This window comes from Sabethes cyaneus, chromosome 3 (genome assembly GCF_943734655.1).
Source record: "Sabethes cyaneus chromosome 3, idSabCyanKW18_F2, whole genome shotgun sequence".
NCBI lineage: Eukaryota > Metazoa > Arthropoda > Insecta > Diptera > Culicidae > Sabethes > Sabethes cyaneus.
Genome location: NC_071355.1, coordinates 23,420,816 through 23,444,726, shown reverse-complemented (window position 1 = coordinate 23,444,726; position 23,911 = coordinate 23,420,816). Strand labels below are relative to the sequence as shown.

The following is a 23,911-nucleotide window of genomic DNA, read 5'->3' as shown; positions in this document are numbered from 1 at the left end:
CCTAGTGTTTCCTCGGTAACCACCACGACCTCTAGAGCTTCCTCGGCTTCTCCAATTATTTCGATCGTTGCCCCTATAGGGCGTTCTTCCTGATGTGCACCATAGTGCCATCATATTTTCTAAACTATTTTCAGTTTTTGGAGTACTTTGGCACTCCAACGCATCCGATATCGCTTTATTTAGCGATGTCGGATTCCGTGCTTTTACGAAAAATTGTGTTGAGGGATCTTTCAATCCCTCGACAAATGCCTGAACCGCTACAGGTTCGACAATATTTAGGGCTGCCGCCTCACTTGGGAAAGTTCCCATTGAAACGTGTGCGGCTGCCAATTTAGCGGACAGGTTTTCTATGTCCGCGCCGAACTCTGCGATTTGTTTAGAATGTTGTTTTTTCAATGCCATCTCCTTTTCCACCGCTCTCGGTGTAATCTTCACCGAAAATTTTCTTTTCAGTGCATCAAACGCCTCGGCGGTTGTTCGGGCATTATCGATTGCCCCGTGGGCTGCGCCTACTAGTCTTGTTTTTAAAAATTTCAGGACGTCTGCTGGTGGAACTCCGTTGGAGTATTCCTCCAGCAATTCGACGGTTTCAATAAATATGGACAGTTTCGATGGTTCGCCATTATATCTGTCGACTACCTTCATGGCCAAGCTAAGGTCTAGTTTGGTCGCCATTTCGTAGCGTTCTTCTTCTTCGAAGTCTGAAAATTCTTCTTGAAGAACTTCCTCGTCGTCGTTTGATTCCTCTGAGTCTTCTTCGTTATCTTGTATTTTCGAATTTTCACCCTCACCCCCTTTAGTGCCTTCAGGGGCTAAGGTGTCGTCTAGGTTAGCAGGTACTGAGCCAAGCAGCTTATAGCACTGCCTAGCAACAGACTTTAGTTGTAGATATCTTCTTTTAAATTGGGCTTTAGTCTCTATTGCTTTACATTTGTTTACGGCCCTTTTTAGCTCTTCTAATATGGTTTGGATTTCCTTTATTTTCCTTACCTTAGTGCCTGGTTTATAATTGGCATGTTTTTTTTTAAATTAGCATGTAATTTCCCTAACGCATCTCCTGCTTTGAAAAATTCTTCCATTCCAGTGATAGTGCCTAAAACAAAAATTTTTTTTTTTTTTTTTTTTTTGTAAAGTAATTTATATTCTTCTTTTTTAACTAATGGATACTTCCCAATTATTTCTCTGGTTATATTTGAGATGTTCTATGGTCATCACATTTGACATTTTTTCCCCGCAGCAGCCGAAATTTCCCATATCTCGCTAGTGTGAAATTTTCCATCCATCCGAAGCTGGAATCATCGAACGAAATTTTCTCTCGCAGTCATCGTCTGGTTGATTGAAATCATTTCCAGTTGTACAACTGAATCAGCACTTTTATCCGTAGAATGTATGTCGATGTACGAATGCAACGTGGAAGCTACTTGGGACAGCACTACACTTTTTTTTTTTTTTTTTTATACGTTTGTTTTTTAAAGCAATTGTTTATTGTTTTAATTGTTTTTATTTTGAATCACAACATTTGGTAGTTTCTTACACGTTTGGCAAATTTGCCATACTAATAGCTCTTTGGGCGACACTTTCTGTCTGTTGGCGGTGCAGTTTTGCTACTATCCGCACTACAATGTATCCTACAGCCAACGCTGCTATCACGCACAGTGCAATTGTTTGTGCGGTATGGTTCTGTTCAATGACGCTATTTGATGCGGCCGGTGCGATGATTTCATCCGCACTAAACCATCCCATTTTAATTTTTTTTTTTTTTCTCACTCTACGATTCACGTATTACGTGGTCTCTTCCAGAACACTGTTCGAAGCGTGCTTTTTCGTTTTGCAACCAACAAGGACGTTTTTCATTGCACAATTTCTGAAACTATAACTTCCGGAACAAAACTCGACCACTTTTTTTTTTTTAACTTGGGCATCTCCAACGCGTGAATCAGAAAATTTAACCGTATCGAAACTCGCTTTCACTGCATACTGGCGAGGATCGCCATGCAATATTCTTGGGATATGGCGGTTCGGTTTGGAGTAAGAATACTAGATGTGGTCCTCGTAACGTGTCGTTCTCGACTATATTGTACTGAAATATTTCTTCCTATGCTATGTGTCGTACGTTTTACGCTATGCGCTGTGTCAGCGTATAATTGTCACCGTTCGACGCGGTACAGTCCGTTTACGCTTATACAGCATAACCGATCCGCGTCGCGCTGAACCATTTCAATCATGAGCGTCCACCACAAAACCACCCCTTTTCTTCAACCGACTTACTTACTTACTTAATCAGCTCCAGGCCGTGGTTTCCTCTGCTGTACGAAGAAGTCGTCTCCATTTCACTCGGTTCATAGCCGCAAATCGCCAGCCACGTAGTCTGCGTAGGGTCCGCAGGTCGCCTTTTACTTGATCGATCCCTCTGCTCGCTTCACGCCCCGCCGTCTTATTACAGTCTGATCATTATTGAGAACTTTGTTAACCGGACTCTTTTTTAATTCATGGTTCGTTCACCTCCTCCACGTTCCGTCTTCCATTTGCACTACGGCGTAGATGGTGCGCAACACCTTCCGTTCGAAAACACTAAGGGCGCGTTGGTCCTCCACGAGCATAGTCCATGCCTCATGACCGTAAAGGACTACCGGTCTAATCAGCGTCTTGTAGATTTTTAACTTCGTGCGGTGGCGAATTTGGTTCGATCGCAGCGTCCTACGGAGTCCAAAGTAGGCACGATTTCCTGCCACTATGCGTCTTTGTATTTCTCTGCTGGTGTCGTTGTCTGCGGTAACCAGTGAGCCCAGATACACGAACTCTTCTATCACCTCGATTTCATCACCGTCTAAATGAATCCGGGGAGGGAGGTCAGCATTCACTTCTCTAGAACCTCTTCCTTTCATGTATTTTGTTTTCGATACATTAATGACAAGTCCAATCCGTTTGGCTTCAGCTTTCAGTTCGATGTACGTTTCCGCCATCCTCTCAAAGGTACGTGTAATAATGTCAATGTCGTCAGCGAAGCTAAGAAGCTGGACAGACTTCGTGAATATCGTGCCACTCGTGTCTATCCCCGCTCTTCTTATCACACCCTCCAAAGCAATTTTGGGCGTTTCTTCAACCGAGTTTGTCTTTAAACATTGAATCTAGTGCAATCTGGTGTCCTGAAAGTGAGCGGCCGTTATTTCCTTTTGTCAGATTGCCTCCATATACTGTAAGAATTTGTTCAAAGCTGTTATCTTGCACGGAAACAGAGCTGAAGGGATATTAGTACATGTGACGTGACGCAGCAATTCTCAAAGCGAGGAAAATCAGCGACTGTCTTATCCGAGAATAGTTTTTGAGCCTTTCATTTGCTGCTTTGCGTCAGTTAGTTGCTTGCAATTCTCAACATAGTTTCAATTGTGTTTCTGTCAAGTATGTAAATAGCTATAAAGTAGAGTCTCGAAAGGAACTAGTAAGATGTATAGGACGTTAGTTAATTGATATTTTAACTGGCTGTCCACATGTTAGTTATAAGACAATACTTCAAATCAATCTATTAACAGAACAATATATTTTTTCGGGATAATCGCAGTTCAAAGCAAGCTCCATAAGTAAGCTAACTTCGTTAACTGCATACCAGCATAGTGCAAAGCAAATCCGTGGGCTTAAACCGTCATTAGACATTACCCTTCTTTATCGACAGACTTCGCAGCCGGCTGTTAGAGTACAGGAAAATTACGGGGCCAGTGTAACGATCCTACTGACTCTATCTGGCAAGCACTGCCTAGCCGCGATTCGAACATACAATGACTGGATTGTTAGACCAGCATCGTACCTCGAAGCTAACTGGGCGGTTCGTGACGTGTATAGTGCTACGTCATCATTTTCGTAAAACCCTTAGGGCTATATACATTGTAGTTCTTCGCCTTGTCATTCTTCTTATTTGTTTCTGCTCCATATTCTGCTTTCCGGCCGTACGCCACCCGTTACTTACGCCAACCTTCTCTGGATCTACATTACCCCTCTGGTCGTTTCTTGAAATTTTTCAATTCCTCTTACCCTCCCTTTTGCGTTTCTTTAACCGTGAATTCAGGGCAGGGATGGTTCGGTCACTTTGGCTCAATTTTGTTTCATTTGACAGTACCGTCTCAGCCGAGCAAAATTTGACAAAGTTGTATATGGGACATTTGTAGAACCAATTCTTATCTACAATTTTGCCGAATAAAGGTTTGTTGTACCGTTTGTATTTATGGTGCTACAATGCTAGTAGCTCATTAGTAACTCAATAAATGATCACTTAGTTACTAATCCGGTACTAGCATTGTAACACCGTAACTACAACAGATACAGGAAAAGTTTATTCAGCAAAATTGTAGATAATAATTAGTTCTACAAATATCTCATATAAAACTTTGTCAAATTTTGCTCGGCTGAGACGGTACTGTCAAATGAATCGAAATTGAGTCAAAGTGATCGACTATCCCTGATTCAGGAGTCCTTTCGGCGTCTCGTTATCCGCCGTTTCTTTTTCAATCAAGGCTTTGTAGGCAGTCTCGGCTCTCTTAGCTAGTTCATTCTGCTCTCGCTCGGCAGCAACTATCGCGGATTTAATAACCATCACAAGGTGCCTTATTCTTGAATGGACATTACTTTTGTCCTTAATGAACTCATAGAGTTCATTCGCCTTCTATTTGACATCCACTATAGGCTATAGCGGATCTTTCGAGCTGCAGTCCATCTAGAAATATACCACTACTAGCCTTCGGAGTCAACAGCTGGTGTGTCTCGAGGCTCTGTTTCTCCATGAAAATCGGTTGGAGGATCACGCGCGAAAATGGTGAATTCTCATTTTTTAACCATTTTCAACCAATCAAGTGCAAAAATTATAATATTTGAAGACCTCATGTAAGTAAGTGGCCATGTTTTAAATTACTCACTGGATGTACATGTACACTGTACAGATCTCGAAATTTCCATACTCAGGAAAATCATCGAGTTTCATAATTTTATCCCAAACTAATTGATAGCTGATGAATGCCAGACTTGTTGTAGAATGGAAGAGCCACTGATCATACTAACAAGTACTTTAAAACCGAAAAAAAATCTCATTCCCAAACAGGCGGCTCACATCCTAAGCCGAACAAACCAGCTCTAATACGTTAAAACCGCGTTAAATCTGCACGAGAGCTCTTGCACCGCGCATACACACCACACCAGCTCCCCCGCTTTCCCGTCGTGGGCCATTTTCGAACCGTGCCCGTCAGTCAGTTTAGTCGATCCCCGCGTACCATTTCGATGGTACTTTAGAAAGAAAATTTTCTCGTTGAGTGGCTCTTGAAGCGATTTGCTCACACAATCAGTTCCGAAACAGTAAATGTGAACAGCAAATTTCCCGTGCTTGCGTTCTCACTTTTTCCCGCGCCCTGTACTTCGCCTCGACGTAGAGCCCTTCAGCTTAAACGGAGAACGATGACGACGCCCCGGCTACTTCTTGCTGGTGCATTTTGCGATTGGAGCACCTTGTTGGAACCGACGTCCTCGTCGTCGTAGTCGTCGTTGAATTGGCCATGTCAGTTAGCCTGACGGAGGCCGTTCGGTGTTTTGTTTTCGTTCACTTTACCTCGATTAATTTTAATTGCATTTTGTTCGCCGCCACCGCCACCGCCACCGCCAGTCCCGACTCTGGTGGTGCGAGAATTGGCCGAAACGAATTTCCCTCGCAGCCACCAGTCAATGGGAATTTTATTGGATTTCGTCGGATGACGACGACGACGACGACGACGGGATGGGAGAAATTGATTCATGTTCGACTGTTGGTTGTTGAGTAATAGACAAAGAAAACAATGTTACATGGGTGATTCTTCCGGCCCACCAGCGCCAGTGCCGTGCCGGGTGTGACGTTGATTGGATCAGTCCGTGATGGATTGGATCCGTAAGCAGGTTAGGCTAGAGTTCGGCGTGTTAAGTAAGTCGCACTTTGTTGCTGTAGCTATTTTCACCGGAAACTTTTTCGTCTAAACGTTTATTTTTTTCGAAACCGAATATGACGACTTGTCCAATTATTGTGATGCACACTTTGCTGACGTGCTACCAAATCATGAATAACGACGCATTAAACACCCAGCCAACATAACGATCAATGGCCGTCGAAAATTGAGTTCCACCCACCAGTTCACTTGAGTGCCACTCTGCTCCGGTCTGGCTGGATTGGATGGTCGTTGTCGGTTGTGCGGATGGTTAGGTCGGAAATATATCAATGGCAGATGGCAATTGACTTTCAAATCAAATTTGCCTTCCAACCGGTCGGCTTGTAGCGGTACTGTGCCGTACCGTGGCTTGGAGGGAAGAGAGGAAGTAGTGCCTTTCCGGTCACCCCGCAATAACAACCTTCTACCAGGGAGCACCGACCGTCATCGGCAGCAACCAACACAAGGGCATTGGCGGCATGACAACGGATTCAATGGCAATGCGGTTGTGCCTGCGTGCAGCAAACCGGCGATACAGCGATGAATCGACAAACATGCAGATTTCGCTATGCGGCACGGCACCTGCCTGTCGGTGGGTCAGCCAGCTGGTGGAACACCCGTAACACGGCGAATCGGCTGGAAACCCCGCAATCAGAATCGATAATCTGTTTGTGCAAGAAGGATTAACCACTTGATGTTTCGGCTCTCGACCCGATAATTTGCGGTTGTTTTCGGGTTCGCACGGGGCTGCTGCTGCTGTTTGGCGATTGGCCTTTTCCGGGTTACTGCCACCATGGTGGAGGACAGCGATAAAATTATCCAGTTGGATGCCTTTCGGAACCGCTTCATGTCAAGATGGGCTCGGGGCTCGGTGTCACCAGCGATCTGTGAGATGGCTTATGCCGGCCGTCGGAAATAGAACCCATGCCAGGGCCAGTTCTGTAGGGAGAGCGGTTCTAAACCGACCGACCGTTAATTGTTTACCGAAAGAGTTAGCTCGTCGTTAGGCTCGGTCGGACTTTCTCGGTTCAGTTTGTAGCCTTGAATACCGTCAGACGACAAGCGGAAGCAGTTGCAGTAGCGGGGGTTCTTTGGAATGTTTTGGCCTGATGGAAACCAGACACATAATTCAACAAAAGCAGTCATTTAGAAATTTTAACATCGCGACATTTGAACTTAACGGGACGGAGAAGTAGTGGCATTGAACCGTAGGAAATCTATTATGGATCTAATATGGTGTGTAAAGCAAACAATCAATATTTGACGATGCCGGGAGTCATCTCCGTTCGCACGATAGAGGAGCTCCGTTGCGGCATTAGCGGCGATAATCCAATAAATTGATGCGAAGACTATTGGCAGGTGTTGATGCAATTTGCCCACTTGAGCATCATAGTGCCGATGATTAGCTTATTCAATTATCGAGCACTTAATGACGAAAATAGTTTTTGTTCATCTCTCTGCCACTTGATACTAGGAATAGTTGACAAAGTGAACTTTTGTCTAACAATCGCGACAAGAAATCATTTTTCAATTGTTGGCAGGCATGACACAATCATTTTGTTTTCATTTTACTCATTTGCTGAGAAGAAAACTAAACTGTCCCTATAATGGAATTTGATACAGAGGGAGCTATTTATTGCACCATGTTATTCATTCCTAGGCACGTGTTGCGTTACGCATTTCATAAGGAACAAAACTTTTTTGCTCAAAATATGCCAAGCTTAATGAATTATGTTCTATCTTTTTGCACACACATACACATTAGGGTGATTCAAAAAAAGAAAGTTTTAAATGCGTACCAAAAACACGATGTCTTTATAATAGTTGTAAAACATACAAAAATAAGTAACTTTGTCGAATGTAGTAACTATCTATAGCTTATGGTCGTCGGAATATAATGATTTGTTTGTAAAAAGCACTTAAAAATCTATTTGTGTTAATAATCAACAATTTTTGAGGATACAATCAGATATAAACAATTGATACTTGCTTTTACAGGTTTTTTATCGCACTTTCATGAGCGAGTTGTTTGTCCTGCCACCATTTGCCACCTTGAAAAATATTTGAGCTGAAAGAAGTACTATTTTTCACCGAAAAAGCTTAATATCTCGCAAAATTTAGAAAATAGTGTATAACGATGTTCTACTAAAACGTGGATTTTGGTAAGATAAATAACCAACATCATGAACACGTAAAAATTGAACATAATAATTTAGAGACAAAAAATGTTTTAAACGGTTTGTCCACAAAAATGCTTCATATCTAATTTCTATGAAGGGATATAGCTATATCTTCGGCAAAGCTGTTTGTATTGATATTTACTAGATCTTTGCTGAACGCATCAAACCTATATCTCGAATATGTGAGAAAATGCATTTCGTATTTCACTTTTAAGGGGATTAATCGCCTGGACCTGGTATAATTCCTACAGCTATTTTATAACAATGCTCCGATTATCTGTTATCTCCATTGACGTGTATGTTTAATTTGTCGCTGCAGCAGCAATACCTTCCGACTTCTTGGAAAAATTCCTGCATGTTTCCAATCTATAAAAAAGGAGAAAAATGTAATGTCATAAATTACAGAGGAATAACCACTTTGTGTGCTGAATCCAAAATATTCGAGATTGTTATGAAAGACACGTTATTAGCAGCCAACCGGAATTATATAGCCAGTAAACAATTTGGTTTGTATATTTCGGTTGCAACTGAGCGATACGAAATCGTATCCGCACGAAAAAGTTTTATTTCACACCACATAAGAACATATAAGTACCAAAGTGGAGGCAATATACGTGCAAAAATTTTGATAATTCTATCTTGCATTCTATACAACAATTTTTGGAACACGCAACTTAATAATGCTCAATATACGATTAAGATATAACTAAATGTTACAGTCATCTATTCTGCTTTACAATTCACAGCAATAAGTTGTATATGACGACACGCACGACCGCAAAACAACTTATTGTACACTTCGTCTTGACATACTCTAATCATTATGCAATTCCAATGTAAAATTGACATGCATACGACTTAATGTGCACTTTCTATTACGATCTTGTGTTATCTGGGTAAGCACACTACAACCTGAATTCTTCCCGGGCGATCTGTAGAAATGAATTTGGTGAACTTCACATCTTTCTGCTGAAAGTATGAGCTTCAAAGCGCAAGTGGATACAGTTTATAGTGATTTGAAAGCCGCTTTCGATACCGTTAATCATTCTATTCTTTTGAACAAGTTGGAGAAACTTGGGTGTACCACAAGATTGTGCAGATGGTTGGAAACTTACCTTACGGATAGGCAACTATTCGTACAACTTGGTAACTGCCGGTCTGCCGCGTTTACAAATGGTTCTGGTCATGCCACAGTGTAGCAATTTGGGACCACTGCTTTTCTGTATCTACATAAATGATGCAGCTTTACTACTCAATGAAGATGGAAGACTTTTCTTCGCCGATGATCTGAAAATCTATCTTGAAGTCAGAAGGATCCAGGACTGCAGAGTGTTACAGCAGCTTCTGGACTTGTTTAGTGACTGGTGCGTAAGGAATCAATTGTTACTGAGTGTGGAGGAATGTTGCGTCATCAGTTTCCATCGCACTAGAAGCACAATAGAGTTCGATTACGAAATTTCCGGAACCAAACTGAATAGGGTAGAACATGTGATGGATCTTGGAGTATTACTAGACGAGAAACTCACCATGAAGTCTCACATTTCTGCCATCATTGACAAGTCCAATCGTTCTCTTGGGTTCATATTTAAGATCGCTGGGGAATTCAATGACCAGCTTTGCTTCAAAGCTCTCGATTGCTCTATTGTACGGTCGACACTGGAATTTGCGAGCATCGTTTGGAACCCGCACGAGCCTATCTGGTACGCCAGACTGGAAAACGTACAGTGAAAACTTGTTCGTTTTGCACTTCGTCATCTTTGTTGGGTTTAAGCACACTAAGTCGACGTAGACAGGTTTCGCAATCTTTGTTTGTCTGCAAGCTTTTAGCTGACGAATATGATGCACCGGACATTCTATCGCAAATCGGACTCTACGCACCTTCAACAGTTTTACGACCCAGAATGATGCTACAAGAAGACTCCTATTTAACGCAATATGCTGCCAACTCTCCCATCGCTTCCATGCCTGGACAATTCAACTGCTTTGCAGACCTTTCTAATTTTGCCGAACCATCACGCATTTACCGCCAACGAATTCTTGCACTTGACAATGTAAATACTAGTTATCAGTTGTCAAATCAGATATCAGTTGTCAAAACCCTTGTAAAACAGAAAAATTCACAAGAAAGTACTAAGCTCAATAATTATACAGTGGGATTTCGAATTTGGCATGTTTTGATTTTGGCATGTCTCGATTTTGGCAACAGAAGTATCCGTTTTTGGCAACACAAAATAAAAAAATATGCAGTCAGTTTCCGCATACATGCTTTAAATGACGCTAAAATGATGTGTTCATGAAAAAAGTTTGTTGAAAGTTTCGAACAATAATATTTTTATTGTCGTAGGACTACGTCTTACTGCAGGTTGCCAAAAACTTACTTGCAGCGGACGGATAGCACTTGGCGGACTTTTCAAACATAAATTGGTTGCAATCAGGGATGCCAAAAAATCGCTTCTAACGATCAAGATCATAGCAGCGATCAAATTCAGATTCATTGACATTACTACTTGTAAGCGACAAATACTTTGTCGCGATCTGTACAGATATCCCCCCCCCCCCAAAGTTTTGTCAACATCCCCAGTACTAATTCCCTTATCCCAAGGAGCATGTGTGTCAAGTTCTGCCACAAAAGACGACCATTAAGACTGCAACAGTGCACAGTGGCCCAAAAGGGCGAAACGCGGAGCTTTTTTCCTAGTGTTTTTTGCTTTCATTTTATCATTTATGGTCTTTAGCACATTTGTTCGTATGAATATCCCCCTTAATCTAAAACTGTCAAAAGTTCGTCATCGCTTACTATAATGAAAACAAAAAAATAATTTTTTTGTGTTACGAAATATAGACATAGTTTCTTCGGCAAAGTTGTAAATATTGTAAAAACAAGCAACTTTGCTGAAAAAATAAAATTTCTATTTTCATCGAGTGCTGAACTATATGGCATATTCTTTAAAACTTCTTTAAAAATTGGTTTTTCATGCTTAGCTTTTGTTAGTTGCATTTTACAAGTATACAATGTTCTAGGCAATTATCGAAGCTCTCATAATGCACGTTTTTGCAGAAGACTGCAAATCTCTTGGACCTTTACTTGCTGAGTTATGGCATATTCAAGCTTTAAATTTCCATAGCTTCACGAATCCATGGGGTAAAATGGGGCAAGCGGATTTATGAAATCAGCGCTTCCTCTTAAAGCTTAAGTCGAGTACTATAAACTTGTATGGGTTCCGCTTGTCCCCAACCACCCAAACGAGAGTACGGCAGGCAAGCATACGTTTTATGTGTTTCGCGTTCACGAAAAGCTCGATACACGCTCATTTTTTTGTGTTAGTAGATAGACACATGCTTTCTTCGGCAAAGTTATGGAAAATATAAAGGTAAACAACTTTGCTAAAGAAATGACATTTCTATCTCTATCGAGTGCAGAGTTGTAGAGCATTTTCCTTGGAAATTCTTTGAAAATAAGTTTTTAATACTTAGCTTATGTTGCTTGCATTTTACAGCAATATATGGGTCCAGGCGATTATTGAAGGACTCAAAATATACTTTTTTGCAGAAAATTGCAAATCTCTAGGACCTTTCCTTACAAAATTATCGCTTTTGGCCCGTGAAGTGAAGGAAAAATAAAGCTTAACTAACAAGGAAACATCACTATCGGTCACAGGCTTTGAACTTAAGGATATACACCATAGTGTAGCCCTGTCGATCCAGAACTTCACTGCACTGCTCGTATAGGTGAAGATTCAATGGAAGCGCATGGTACATTGTGAATCCTGAACCCTGGATGAACAAAACGAAAAGAAAATGATATTGTTTGAAAAAGAATTATTTTATTATGCAACAAGCATTCTAAATTCTAAAATCACTTTTTTGTCACCTGGAAGTGTTATTAAACTTGTCTCCTACTAATAATTTGTTAATTGCGGTACAAGTTATTCGTTTACGGTACCGGAAACCGGATAGAATTTTCTCTCTATTTAACGAGATACTGTGGCATAATTGGGACAAACTTTCAACAATGTTTACAATACGTTTGCTGCTAGATAACCAAATAAAGCTTTCTTCTTTGTTTTTCTTTGTCAAGTATCATGTATAAAACAGCAAGAAACAAAGTTTATGATAATTTTTATGTGCCAAACTTTGTTTTTGTGTTTTATTAACCATTTTCCCCCTTGCCAAGATAGGCCCAGATAGGTACCGGTGGTGCATTTCTTGAGAATAGCAGGTATCTCGTTCGGTTCAACGGAGGTGAACAGCATCATATCGGAGATGGGTTTTTGGATCACAGCATCGCTCACATTGATAACATTCAACGAAAGTCCAGAAAGCGGAACATTATTTGCAGGCAAGGAGATTCGGTCAGCTGACCGTGTCTCACATGAAAATGCACTGCAGAACGTACGCATCATGCGAAAAAAAATCTTGAGCAAATTTTTGTTTTTAGAGATGTTCTCTTTGTGAGCTACACTATTGCTTCAGTGATGTGCTCGAACATAGAGATAGAAAGGTGTTTAAATTGCAGCTTTGCAGCAACAGAAGTGTACCATAAACTCCGATTTATTACAAATACAACTCATGCCTTAAATCAGAGACTATTTAAAGTAATATTGTGGCTGGTAGCCAAGTCTGGATTATATACCCTAATGCTAATTGCCTTTTTTGCTCTTTCCTGCGACAGTGTTCTCAGTATGTCGCAGTCGCAATCAAACGATCGTAGTACTGTGCAGTCGCACTTTTAAACTACAGAGTTCCGTTTAATGGGAAGCGCGATATAAAATAACATGGAAAGTGTAGCGTAACGAGGAGAAAAGTTTGATAACACTTCCAGGTGGGAAAAAACTGATTTTAGAAACGCTTGTTGCATAAAACCTGATTTAATCCACCTAGTGGTGAAGGAACCTTTGTTATACGGTCTTACGTGCTATTTGAGATGTAAATCGACACGTCTTCGGAAAATAATTAATGTATTGGTTAAGATTGCATTGTGCGTTGGTTTACATAAAATTTTACAACATTGATCAGTTCAGGAAAGTTGGCAGTAGTGGTTTATTTCACTTATTTATGCGAATGGTTCATTTGATCAATGTTACCCCGTTTTACGGCACTTATAAACACAGAGAACAGACATCCAAGCGAAAGGTCCCCACTTGGATAAAACTTATGTCAAATTAGTTGGGAAACTATAGTGATGATGTCGCTAAAGGCGCATAAAATTTTACACTAAACTCACAACAGCTAGCTTCTGGCGCTAGCATAACGCATATAGTCCATATATACTACCGCCAGAGGAGCCAAAGGTTGTCAGTGTGCAAATCAGAAGAATCATTTAATTGGGAAACTATAGTGGTGGTGTCGCTAGCATATTAGGTGATTTTAATTTGAAATTTTATCCAAGAATTCCCGAAAAATTTGTTCCTGAATGGATATCTGTTCTCTGTGTTATAAATTTTGATAGTTCCTTTTCTTATGAATTTGCTGAGTAAGTTATTACTAATGTGCACTTATCCATGTAAAAGTAAATTGTAAGAGAAAATATTATTCTTTAACATTAGTAAAGGTTTAGTTTATGGGCTATTGAACTTTGCATAATTTCCTGTCATGCCATTCTATTTGATTCACATCAATAAAGTTTTCTTGAATAAATTTCATCAATTTTTATTAACCTTCGGTTACTCACGCTGTTGTATTTTATGCAACATGTGTAGGTTTCAAGCCATATTGTTATAAAGTTTCAAATCATTGTTTAACTAACGTATATTCTTCAATAAACTTGTTATGAGCAAAATGTCAGAATTATTCAATGCATTAATACTTTAAATTGTTATGAAAACAGATCAGCATAAACCGACATCACAGAAACGAAGCAAGCAGTATGTGAGGTGTACCGCAATTGGCCCCAACTGGAGTTTTCTCTCGTTTCTTCATATGGAAAAATGGTGTCTGTATTCAGCAAAATTATCAGTAAATGTAAAATGTTTGATATGTATCCGGCTGTTGGTAGTCGAGTCAAAATCAGGATATTTTTATAATCAAAGTTCTACAATTCCTAAACAAGCAAACAACGAGGTATATTATTCTCAGCAAAGTTGTGTATTTTTACTGTTTGTACAATTTTGTAATACACAAAAAAGTCATACAACAATTACAAAAAGAGCTAAAATAGAAAAACTGATTTTACAAATGCATATGCAATTAATAAGATTTCTCTATCTTCGCTGAAGAGATAGAAGGTTACTGTTTTCAGCAAAATTTCTTGTAATAATATGCTCTAAAACTTTGCAGAACATATTATTGTGTTATATTGAAACTGAAGAAAAATAATTTTTTTATTTCACATTTAGGGGGATTAATACAAAATTTAAATTTTACCAGACGATAGAGCTTTCAATTTCAAGAAACTCTCCCAAAGGCTCGATAAACTTAAAACCAAGTTTTCCTAGTCAAAACTCTAGTACGCACATTTTCTTTGGTTTTGGGCTATTGTGCGCGCGAGTAACCGTGTTACAAAAGATGGCGCGAGTGTTCGATTGTTAATATCTTTTGACCGGTAAAACCAATTCTTATAAAATTTTGCATATATATTCGTAGTGTAAAAACCTCTCGTTTGATATTAAAATAATTGAAATTAGGTAGATTATCTTGGTTAAAATCATTATAAATTATTGTTAATTTTGGTGTGGTGCATACGATTGCTCATAACTTTCAAATTAAACGTCCAATCAAAAAACCATTCAATAGTGATCTATCAGGCTATATTATCTGCCAAATGAAACTAATACCGCACAAATCGGTCTGGCCATCTCTGAGAAACAGGCGATCATTTGGACCTTGTCAAAACTGGTTTTTTAAGGCTAACTTTTAAGCCACTTGTTTGTTTTCAATAAAATTTAGCATAATAGTTTAGCAATAGTAAGAGCTTTCATTTGGTACTAAGATCGTTGAAATCAGTTGTGTGGTTCCGGAGAAAATCGTGTCACGTAGTTTTCACATTTTTGCTTATAACTTTTAAACGAAAAATCGGACCACGAAATAATTCAATAGTAGTATTCTCCACTATAATACCTTTCCAACAAAAGTAATAGCAGACAAATCGGTTCAGCCATTTCCGAGAAATAGGCGATAGAAAATAAGCAGCGCACACACACACATACACACACACACATACACACACACACACACACACACACACACACACACACACACACACACACACACACACACACACACACACACACACACACACACACACACACACACACACACACACACACACACACACACACACACACACACACACACACACACACACACACACACACACACACACACAAACACACACGCACACACACACACACGCACACACACACACACACACACACACACACACAGACATTGCTCAATTCATCGAACCCTATCGATTGGTATATGTGACTCGGCCCTCCGGGCCTTAGATCAACTTCGTGTTTTTCGACCAATTCCTAAACCTTTGTTATATAGTATAACAAAGGTAATAAAATCATCCTTTTTCAAACAATATCATTTTCTTTTCGTTCTGTTCATCAAGTGTTCAGAATTCACAATATACCATGCGCCTCCATTGAGTTTTATTGCCATACAAATTTCAAGTCAAGTTTTCTCAAAAAAGTTCCATAGGCTACAGTGGCAGTGCAGTGCAGTTCTGGATCGACAGGGCTACACTATGGTGTATATCGTTAAGTTCAAAGCCTGTGACCGATAGTGATGTTTACTTGTAAGCGATAACTTTGTGAGGAAAGGCCATGGAGATTTGCAACCTTCTGTAAAAACACGTGTTTTGAGTTTTTCAATAATCGCCTAAAACCATATACTCTTGTAAAATGCAACCAACATACGCTAAATATGAAAATCTTATTTTTAATGACTTTCCAAAGAAAATGCTCTTCAGCTCTGCACTCGATAGAGATAGAAATGTCAACTCTTTAGCAAAATTGTTTATATTTATATTTTTCGTAACTTTGCCGAAGAAAGCATTTGTGTCTATCTACGAACACAAAAAAAAATGAACGTGTGTCGAGCTTTTCTCGAACGCGAAACACATAAAACGTATGCTTGCCGTACTCTCATTTGGGTGGTTGGAGACAAACGGAATCCATACAAGTTTGTAGTACCCGACTTAAGCTTTAAGATGAAGTGCTGATTTCATAAATCCGCTTGCCCCATTTTACCCCATGGGCTCGTGAAGCTAAGGAAATTTAAAGCTTGAGTATGCGATAACTCAGCAAGCAAAGGTCCAAGAGATTTGCGGTCTTCCGCTAAAACGTGTATTTTGAGAGCTTCGATAATTGCCTAGAACATTGTATTCTTGTAAAATGCAACTAGCAAAAACTAAGCATGAAAAACCAATTTTTTAAGAAGTTTTAAAGAATATGCCCTATAGTTCAGCACTCGATACAGACATAAATTTTATTTCTTCAGCAAAGTTGCTTGTTTCTACAATATTTACAACTTTGCCGAAGAAACTATGTCTGTATTTCATAACACAAAAAAGTTATTTTTTTATTTTCATTATAGCAAGCGATGACTAACTTTTGACAGTTTTAGATTAAGGGAGATATTCAAACGAACAAAAGTGCTGAAGACCATAAATGATAAAATCAAAACAAGAGACACTAGGAAAAAAGTTCCACTTTTCGCCCTTTTGGACTACTGTGCAGTGGACTTTTAACCCAACGCTCTTCTGGCATGCAAAAAAATGTCTGACAAGTTTGGTGGAGAACGGTCAAGGCGTTCTAGATTTATGGTGGAACATACAAACATACTCACGTTCACTTTTGTATACATAAAACGATAAATATATTGCTTCGACATGACAAGCTTTGTCCAATAAATATTTAAGGTAGGAGTCAAAATGACTACTTGTTAAGCGTAGTTACCAATTTCACCCCCCTCTCCTTTCCTTTCCGCTCTTCCCCTCCTTCACCAAAAATTTTCATTTCTTTCCCCTACCGTCCCTTCATCAATTGTAGAACCATCGTTTCAAAAAATATGAATATATATGTATGACCGCATTTCAAGGTCAAGACTAAAAACTTGAGATTAGCCAAAAAAGCATGTTTTTATCGCATTACCGCCATCTAGCGATCAAATCCTGTAAAATTCCACACATAAATTCGACAGTAACGTATTAGCGAATATTTTTGTAGAAGGAGGCAAACTTCTAGGAGGCTCTTGCCGTATCAACATTTCCTCTCCACTGTATTCGGTCCAGGGCTACTCGTCGCTAATTTGTTGAACGTTTCGACACACGCAAGTCGTCTTCAATCTGGTTCATCTAGCCATCTAGCACGTTCGGCTCCTCTATTCCTGGAGCTGGTGGGGTCTTGAAGAGAACGTATCAAGTCGTCTGGCATCGTTACGACGAGGCTAGCCCCCGTATTCTCACAACTTTCGTCAGGTGTCCGATGTAAATCTCTCCAAGTAGTGCCTGCTTCCACCACTTTCCGCTATCCGTTTGTACTCCGCCAAAAATAGTCCGCAATATCTTTCGACAAATGCCCGTATGTCTTCCATAAGCAAAGTTATTGTTTCAAGTCCGTAGAGGACTGCCGGTCTGATTGGCGTTTTGTACATCGTCAGCTTTATGCGGCGGAATATGCTCCTTGATCGTGGAATCTTATGGAGGAAAAAGTAGGCTTGATTTCCAGCTTGAATACGTCGTTGAATCTCCTTACTAGTTTTATTCTCAGCGATGATCAGAGATCCCAAATATATGAACTCATCAACCACTTCTAGTTCAATGCCGTCAATAATCACTACCCGTGGGACGCGCACGTTGTTTTCTCTGGAGGGTTCTGACGCATTGATTTCTCGCGTAACTTTTAAAAAGGACCTAAGCAACATTGAGAGACTCTTTTTGGCGTCCCTCTCTTCTGATTATTACGGCGACATAAATACATTCTAACCAAAATATTTCCTCACACTCAACTAGATAGTGACGCTAGCAACCGATTTATGCAAAGCTGGTGCTTTAAAGTGCATTTGCATTGCCGTGGGAGGTGAAAGAGAAGTGGCACAAAGAGAATCTCTCATTGTTACTTGGGTCCTTTTGAAAAGTTGCCCGAGATTTGTAATCCCATTCTTCTAGCATTCATCCTAATAGTGATGTCGAGGTAGTCTGCGAAGGCTAGGAACAGTCAGCTCTTACTGAAGATCGTTCCTCTCGTTTCGATGACCGCTCGCCGGATCACACCCTCAACAGCGATGTTGAAAAACATACAGGATAGTCCATCTCCTTGCCGCGGCTCTCTGCGCGATTCAACTCGAGAGCGCTCCCGAAACGCACACGTAGCACATCACTAGCTCCCGGGTAGCTTTGATTAGTCGCGTCACTTTATCCGGAAAACCATTCTTGTACATTATCTGTCATAGCTGTTCGCGCTCGACTGTATCATATACTGCCCTGAAATCCACAAAAATATGAACCGTTGTACTCCCTTTTTCTGGAAGAGTTGATCCGCAGTAGCACGGATGCTAGTGGGAATAGACAAATCTAAAAGGACACCTTGACCGTTCCTAGCGGTTTTTGACAATTTTTGTAGAGTTCTGCCGGAAGTTGTTTTTTTCCGGTGGCTCTATTGGTATAGGTGGTATAGGTAGTATAGATTTTGCATTACAATCCAGACAAGAAAGAATCGATCGAAAATGATGTAACGCGCAATTAGAACTAAGATTTTAAACGACACATTTTGTTTAAAACCAGCATCATTGGAGTCTTTAACCCCAGGATTTTTATTTCCAATGAATTCGCATTTAATAAATTTTTTCTTGATAAATTTAATTAATTGATAAACCATTTTACACGTGAGAAAAAATAAACTGTATTTTTCTTCTTGATCGCAATAAAATATCATCTTCAGTACAATTTCAAATGCTGTGGAATTTTGTTTGTATTTTTTCATAGGATTTAAAACCAATATAGATCGCGATCATTTACCTATGACATTTGTACGAATTTTTGAATAATTACGATAATGTGAATATTTCTACGGTAGCCAATGCATCTAAAGCTTCAACATTAAATATTATAGGTTATAGATTTCTTATAGATAGGCATTGCACTGGCTAGTAACTCGTCCAAAATAGGCGAACGATACGAGTTCGGATAAATATTATGCAGGAAGACAGTAGTGTGCCGCTAGTTGTATTAACCGAAACATTTTCACATGCTACAATAGTTTACGGAAAATAACAAGTCTGTTTATTATGCTAGCAACCTCTAGTCTCCATACGCACCATCAACTTCATGTGTGTATTTTATGATCCACGTATATCCTTCATAAAACAACAAACTACGACTTCCTTTCCGTCCGAAGCTATCCCTAGCTTTTATAATCCAACATATGCCTCGCACAGAGGCCCATTTCCCCACAAAGTGCACCATTTCGTACGCTGTACTTCTATCCCAATTTTCCGACGAGCTCCCAGAAAAACACTTGAAACTTTTTAAGCCTCACTTTATTTATTCACCTTGGCGGCCGTACCACTCTCGTGAAGTCAGCCAACCAGGGACGTATTTGTTTCCAAAATTCCCCAGTAACTTCGCTATCATCGCCAACACCTACCCCATCAATCCACCCCCACCTCCCAGTTTTTCATTGCAAAGGTTGCCTGCATGTCTGCTTGCTTGCTTGCTTGCCGTACGGCACACGCCACGGTGTATGGTGGCCGCGAATTTCGGCTCCGCTGAGATTTAATTTATTCCCTCACTCAACGGCACAAAAAAGGCCACCGCCCATCCCACCTACACCCATCCATCCCTCCGAACCACCCACCCGCCCACGTGTTGTTGCTGGATTTACCTTCTCTGCGTACAGCCAGGCTCCACTTTTTGTAGGCCAATTGAAACATGAAACCAGCCGACGACTCGCGTCGACTCTTCTCTTCAGTGTGCGAACACGGCCCCTCTCTGTGCCGCACCGACAAGCTGTGTAATGACTGCGAAAATCAATTAGTGTTTAATCGCATCAAAAAGCCCAAATTTCGGTGTGAATAATTAATTTCTAGAGCAGACGAGGGAATTCTCATCAACATCATCCGTTGCGAGCGCTTGCTATATCATACTGATTGAAGCTGTATTTATCTGTCTGCTTTCAGGTCCCCGCCGAATTTGAAGAGCGCCGCCAGCAATAACAAGATCATTGGAAATAGCCATGTCAAGGTCGAAAACGTCGGCATAGTGAAGGGAATTCCGCAGAAATCGCCTCACAGCAGCACCAGTTCTAGCGGCAGCACCAGCAGTAGTGCTAGCGGTAGCAGTAGCGGCAGCCTTGGCAAGCAGAACGGGAATGCCATCGAAGCCACGTACGCCAGTGTAATCAAGAAGCCCAAAAATCATCCGATTGCGAATGGTATCGTAGGAGAATTCAACGCGGCCGATCTCCGAAATTCGTTGGACCGAAAACTGAACGGTCTATTGTACAGCAATGGAATCAATACCAGCCATCATGGGCACCACCACCACGGTCAGTCGGCTGCAACGACGGCGATTGTAGGCGCAACGTTAAAGGAAAACCCTCGCTTCGGTGGACTCGGTCATCATGTTAACAGTAACGATAGCTTATTATTGGATAATAGTAGCATCAGTAGCGTCAGCAGCACCGGCAATCATAATCTGCTGCTCAGTCCGGCGAGTACCAACAGCAACACCAACTCCCCCGTCATCGGAATATCGTCAAACGGGGCGCTGGTTCCGCCACCCTATCGCGATCCACCACCCCCGAGAAATTCACCCCTCCTGCACAAGTTGGACAGCTTGAACAACAATAACCAAACCGGCAGTCTAAGCAGCAACAGCAGTAGCATCAATAGTCAAACCCTCAACAATCTCAACGTCAACAGGAAACTCGAGAAGGATAGTATCAACATGAATCTAGCGCTGAATGCTGCTGTGGCCGCCGTCACCACCGCAGCCACTGGGACCGTTCCGGCAGTAGCGGCGAGCACCACCGGTCCCGGCAGCATCGGCAGCGGAAGCAGCGCAAGCAATGCCAACGAGTTGCTTCTGCTCAATGAGCTGAATCTGAACGATGGGCCGCTGCAGAATGCCACCCAGTACCGGGACCTGATACAGCTTATCAGGTATCAACGGGAGAAAATCAATACCCAGCAAGCGGATCTGTCTAAGGTGGGTGGATTTGTTGTAGATGATGCTAGCTATGGTGAGTGTCCACCGCCGGACCTCCCACTTTCTCACAGACCCATTGCATGTATGTTCTCTATTCGACGTTTGCATGGTTTTGCTGTATAACATACATTTGATACTTTATGGCGTTTACTGCTTTTACTCGGTTCGATGTTGATTTATGTATGTCAGAAGTTTTCCAACAGCGCAATCGGCGGCGAGGCGAAGGCTGAGCCGAGTAGACTGCTGCCGGCAAACATATGTATACGGCGCGTGAGTTTTAAAGTGGATTGAGAGCCTCAATACACAGAGCGCAAATTAATTTTGCAATAAATCCGACACAGTTTCCAACCGCCACGAAACAGTTCGATAAGTTTTATGTCAAACATATTCCTACGAACGTTGAACGTTGCGATGCAGCCAAGGAGAAAAAACTGTCGGTGTAATCTTGTACTTGGAAAAAATTTAAACTTTTATGGTTCGGTTTTTTACTTGAATCTTCCATCTCGAACTATGTATGTTGGAAATCGAACAATCACCGCGTATAGTTTGTTGCGCTGACCATCTTTGTTTTATGAAAAAGTAAAATTTATTGACACATTTATTATTGCTGCGCATTGCTGAATGTACTGTTCGATATTTTTCTGATATCATCCGTGTAAGTTACTATTGTTACTTTCGATGCACTCTCTATAAACGAACACAAAACGAAAAAAAAAAGCAAAATGCATTAACTGTGTATGATGCTGTAATTTCGACGCAGCAGGTAGCATTAGTTGATGAACAGAAAACTCGTGTTAAATTCAAAAAAGCAAAGAAAATTATTAGAAAGTTGTTCCATTCTTTCCCCATCTATGTAGTTGATTAAACTTTTGTAGAATAATGTATTGAAATTAATTTTTCAAAGGGTTTCTCTGCATGCTATTATGTAGGTAAAATATACTTCATCGTCGCGTCGTCGTCGGTACACCCGCCGCCGGTCTAGCACTAGCTAATGGAATCTCCGAAATCTGCATCCTATAAACCGGGCCCGCTATAACGTGCTGGCTGGGTGGCTGGCTGCGTTGTTTCAGCCAGCAGCAGACTAGCCAGACAGTTGCCGGCTGGTTGAAGGATAACCAACCGTATTCGAGAATAAAGAACGTGCTCATCGGGTGTGCGATGGGGTTCCCACTTGCACTCGCCATCATCGTGTGTGCCATTGGATGAAGTTACACTGTAAACTTTTTGTGAATATCGAATTAGTACCTAACATCCTCGAAGATGGAGTTCTATCCGAGGAAACGACGACGTTCGTTCGTTGGTGCTTGCTAGACTCTGCCATCAAACGAATGACAAATTTAGGATGCTTTTATCTTGAAACTTGTGTACAGCATCCATAGCCGGCAACCATGAAAACATATCTCTTAGAGTGGTTCAGATTTATCGAAAGCTAATGAATCGAATTGAATCAATCATCGCGAATGATCAAACTTATGTTGCTGTTTCATAAATTTCGTTTCTTAGATTTGACTTTCATTTATACAGAAGAAATATAATTCAATTTCTGATTACAATGACAATTCATAAACAAGTTCAAAAGTTATCGAGGAAAGCTGAACGAGCAAGATCTGACGATGTATAACGACTATATTTTGATGGACGATGAAAATTATGCCAAGATGAACTTTGAATAAATTCCGAATCAAAGCTCTGTTACCTTGCCTCAGGGGAGACACCTCAGGTGAGCTCAAATTTTAATTTACGGATTTGGAAAAGCAGTTATGAAAGGAAAATCAAAGTTTTTGTCAGCTTTTTAAAAAAAAAGGAATAGGTATCGTACACGTAAAAAAGATCCTTAACGAGACCCTTCAGAAATGCCATAACTAACTTGAATTGAATTCGAGTTTTTTTCGTTGAATTTATTTATTAGATTTTTATTAAAGATCTTGCTAAAGTCGATTTATTACTTTTCAATAGAAAACTCGCTCCTAGATCATGGTAGTGCAGAAATTAGTTAAAATTTGCCATTGGACAAGAAGTTTCATTACGCTCCTCGAGCCAGTACTGTTTCAGCCAAACAAAATTTGAAAAAGTTACGTGTAGGACCGTTTGTGGCTAACGAGGCTGTTGCGGAGTACATCCTTTCCCGTATCGCCACATCTTCCAGGTTGGTGGCACCAAAGCTTTCGACGTCTACAATGCCAACTTTGTAGCAGGTCTCTTACGTAACTCACCAAAAGGCAACCACGAACACTAGATCTCCTTCTTTTATTGGTGCTACGTCCTTGAACCATTCCTGCCGCCGATGTATCTTTGGTAGATACTACTCTCACCCAACGACGTCAGAAGTTATCCAGAATGTGTTTTTTACCAGATTCCAACTCGGGAGCTGTATATAGAGGCACGAAGATGGGTGATCGAGAGTAGACCATACTTTCGGCCTCTGCAAGTACTACAGCAAACGACTCGTCATCGAGCTTTCGCACTACCGGAACAGACACTAATTCCGCTTTCACTGCGCGAACCATTCTTTCCCAACAACCCCCCATGTGAGAAGCGGCAGACGGGTTGAATCTGCACTGGATGTGTGCCTTTGTGAAGGTACTACCAAACTTCTCGTAAATTCTCTGTATTTCATCCTGCAACTCTCGATTCGCTCTAAC

General features: G+C 40.8%; 1 protein-coding gene across 3 annotated transcripts in view; it reads left to right on the top strand.

Moving 5' to 3' along the window:
* Window positions 1-23,911, top strand: part of LOC128741287 (uncharacterized protein DDB_G0283357) — a 164,254-nt gene that overhangs the window by 114,468 nt on the left and 25,875 nt on the right. For all 3 annotated transcript variants that reach the window (XM_053836992.1, XM_053836990.1, XM_053836991.1), the window contains exon 4: window positions 20,240-21,269. In XM_053836992.1, coding sequence (XP_053692967.1) covers window positions 20,240-21,269 — 1,030 coding nt within the window. The remainder of the gene's footprint in view (window positions 1-20,239; window positions 21,270-23,911) is intronic.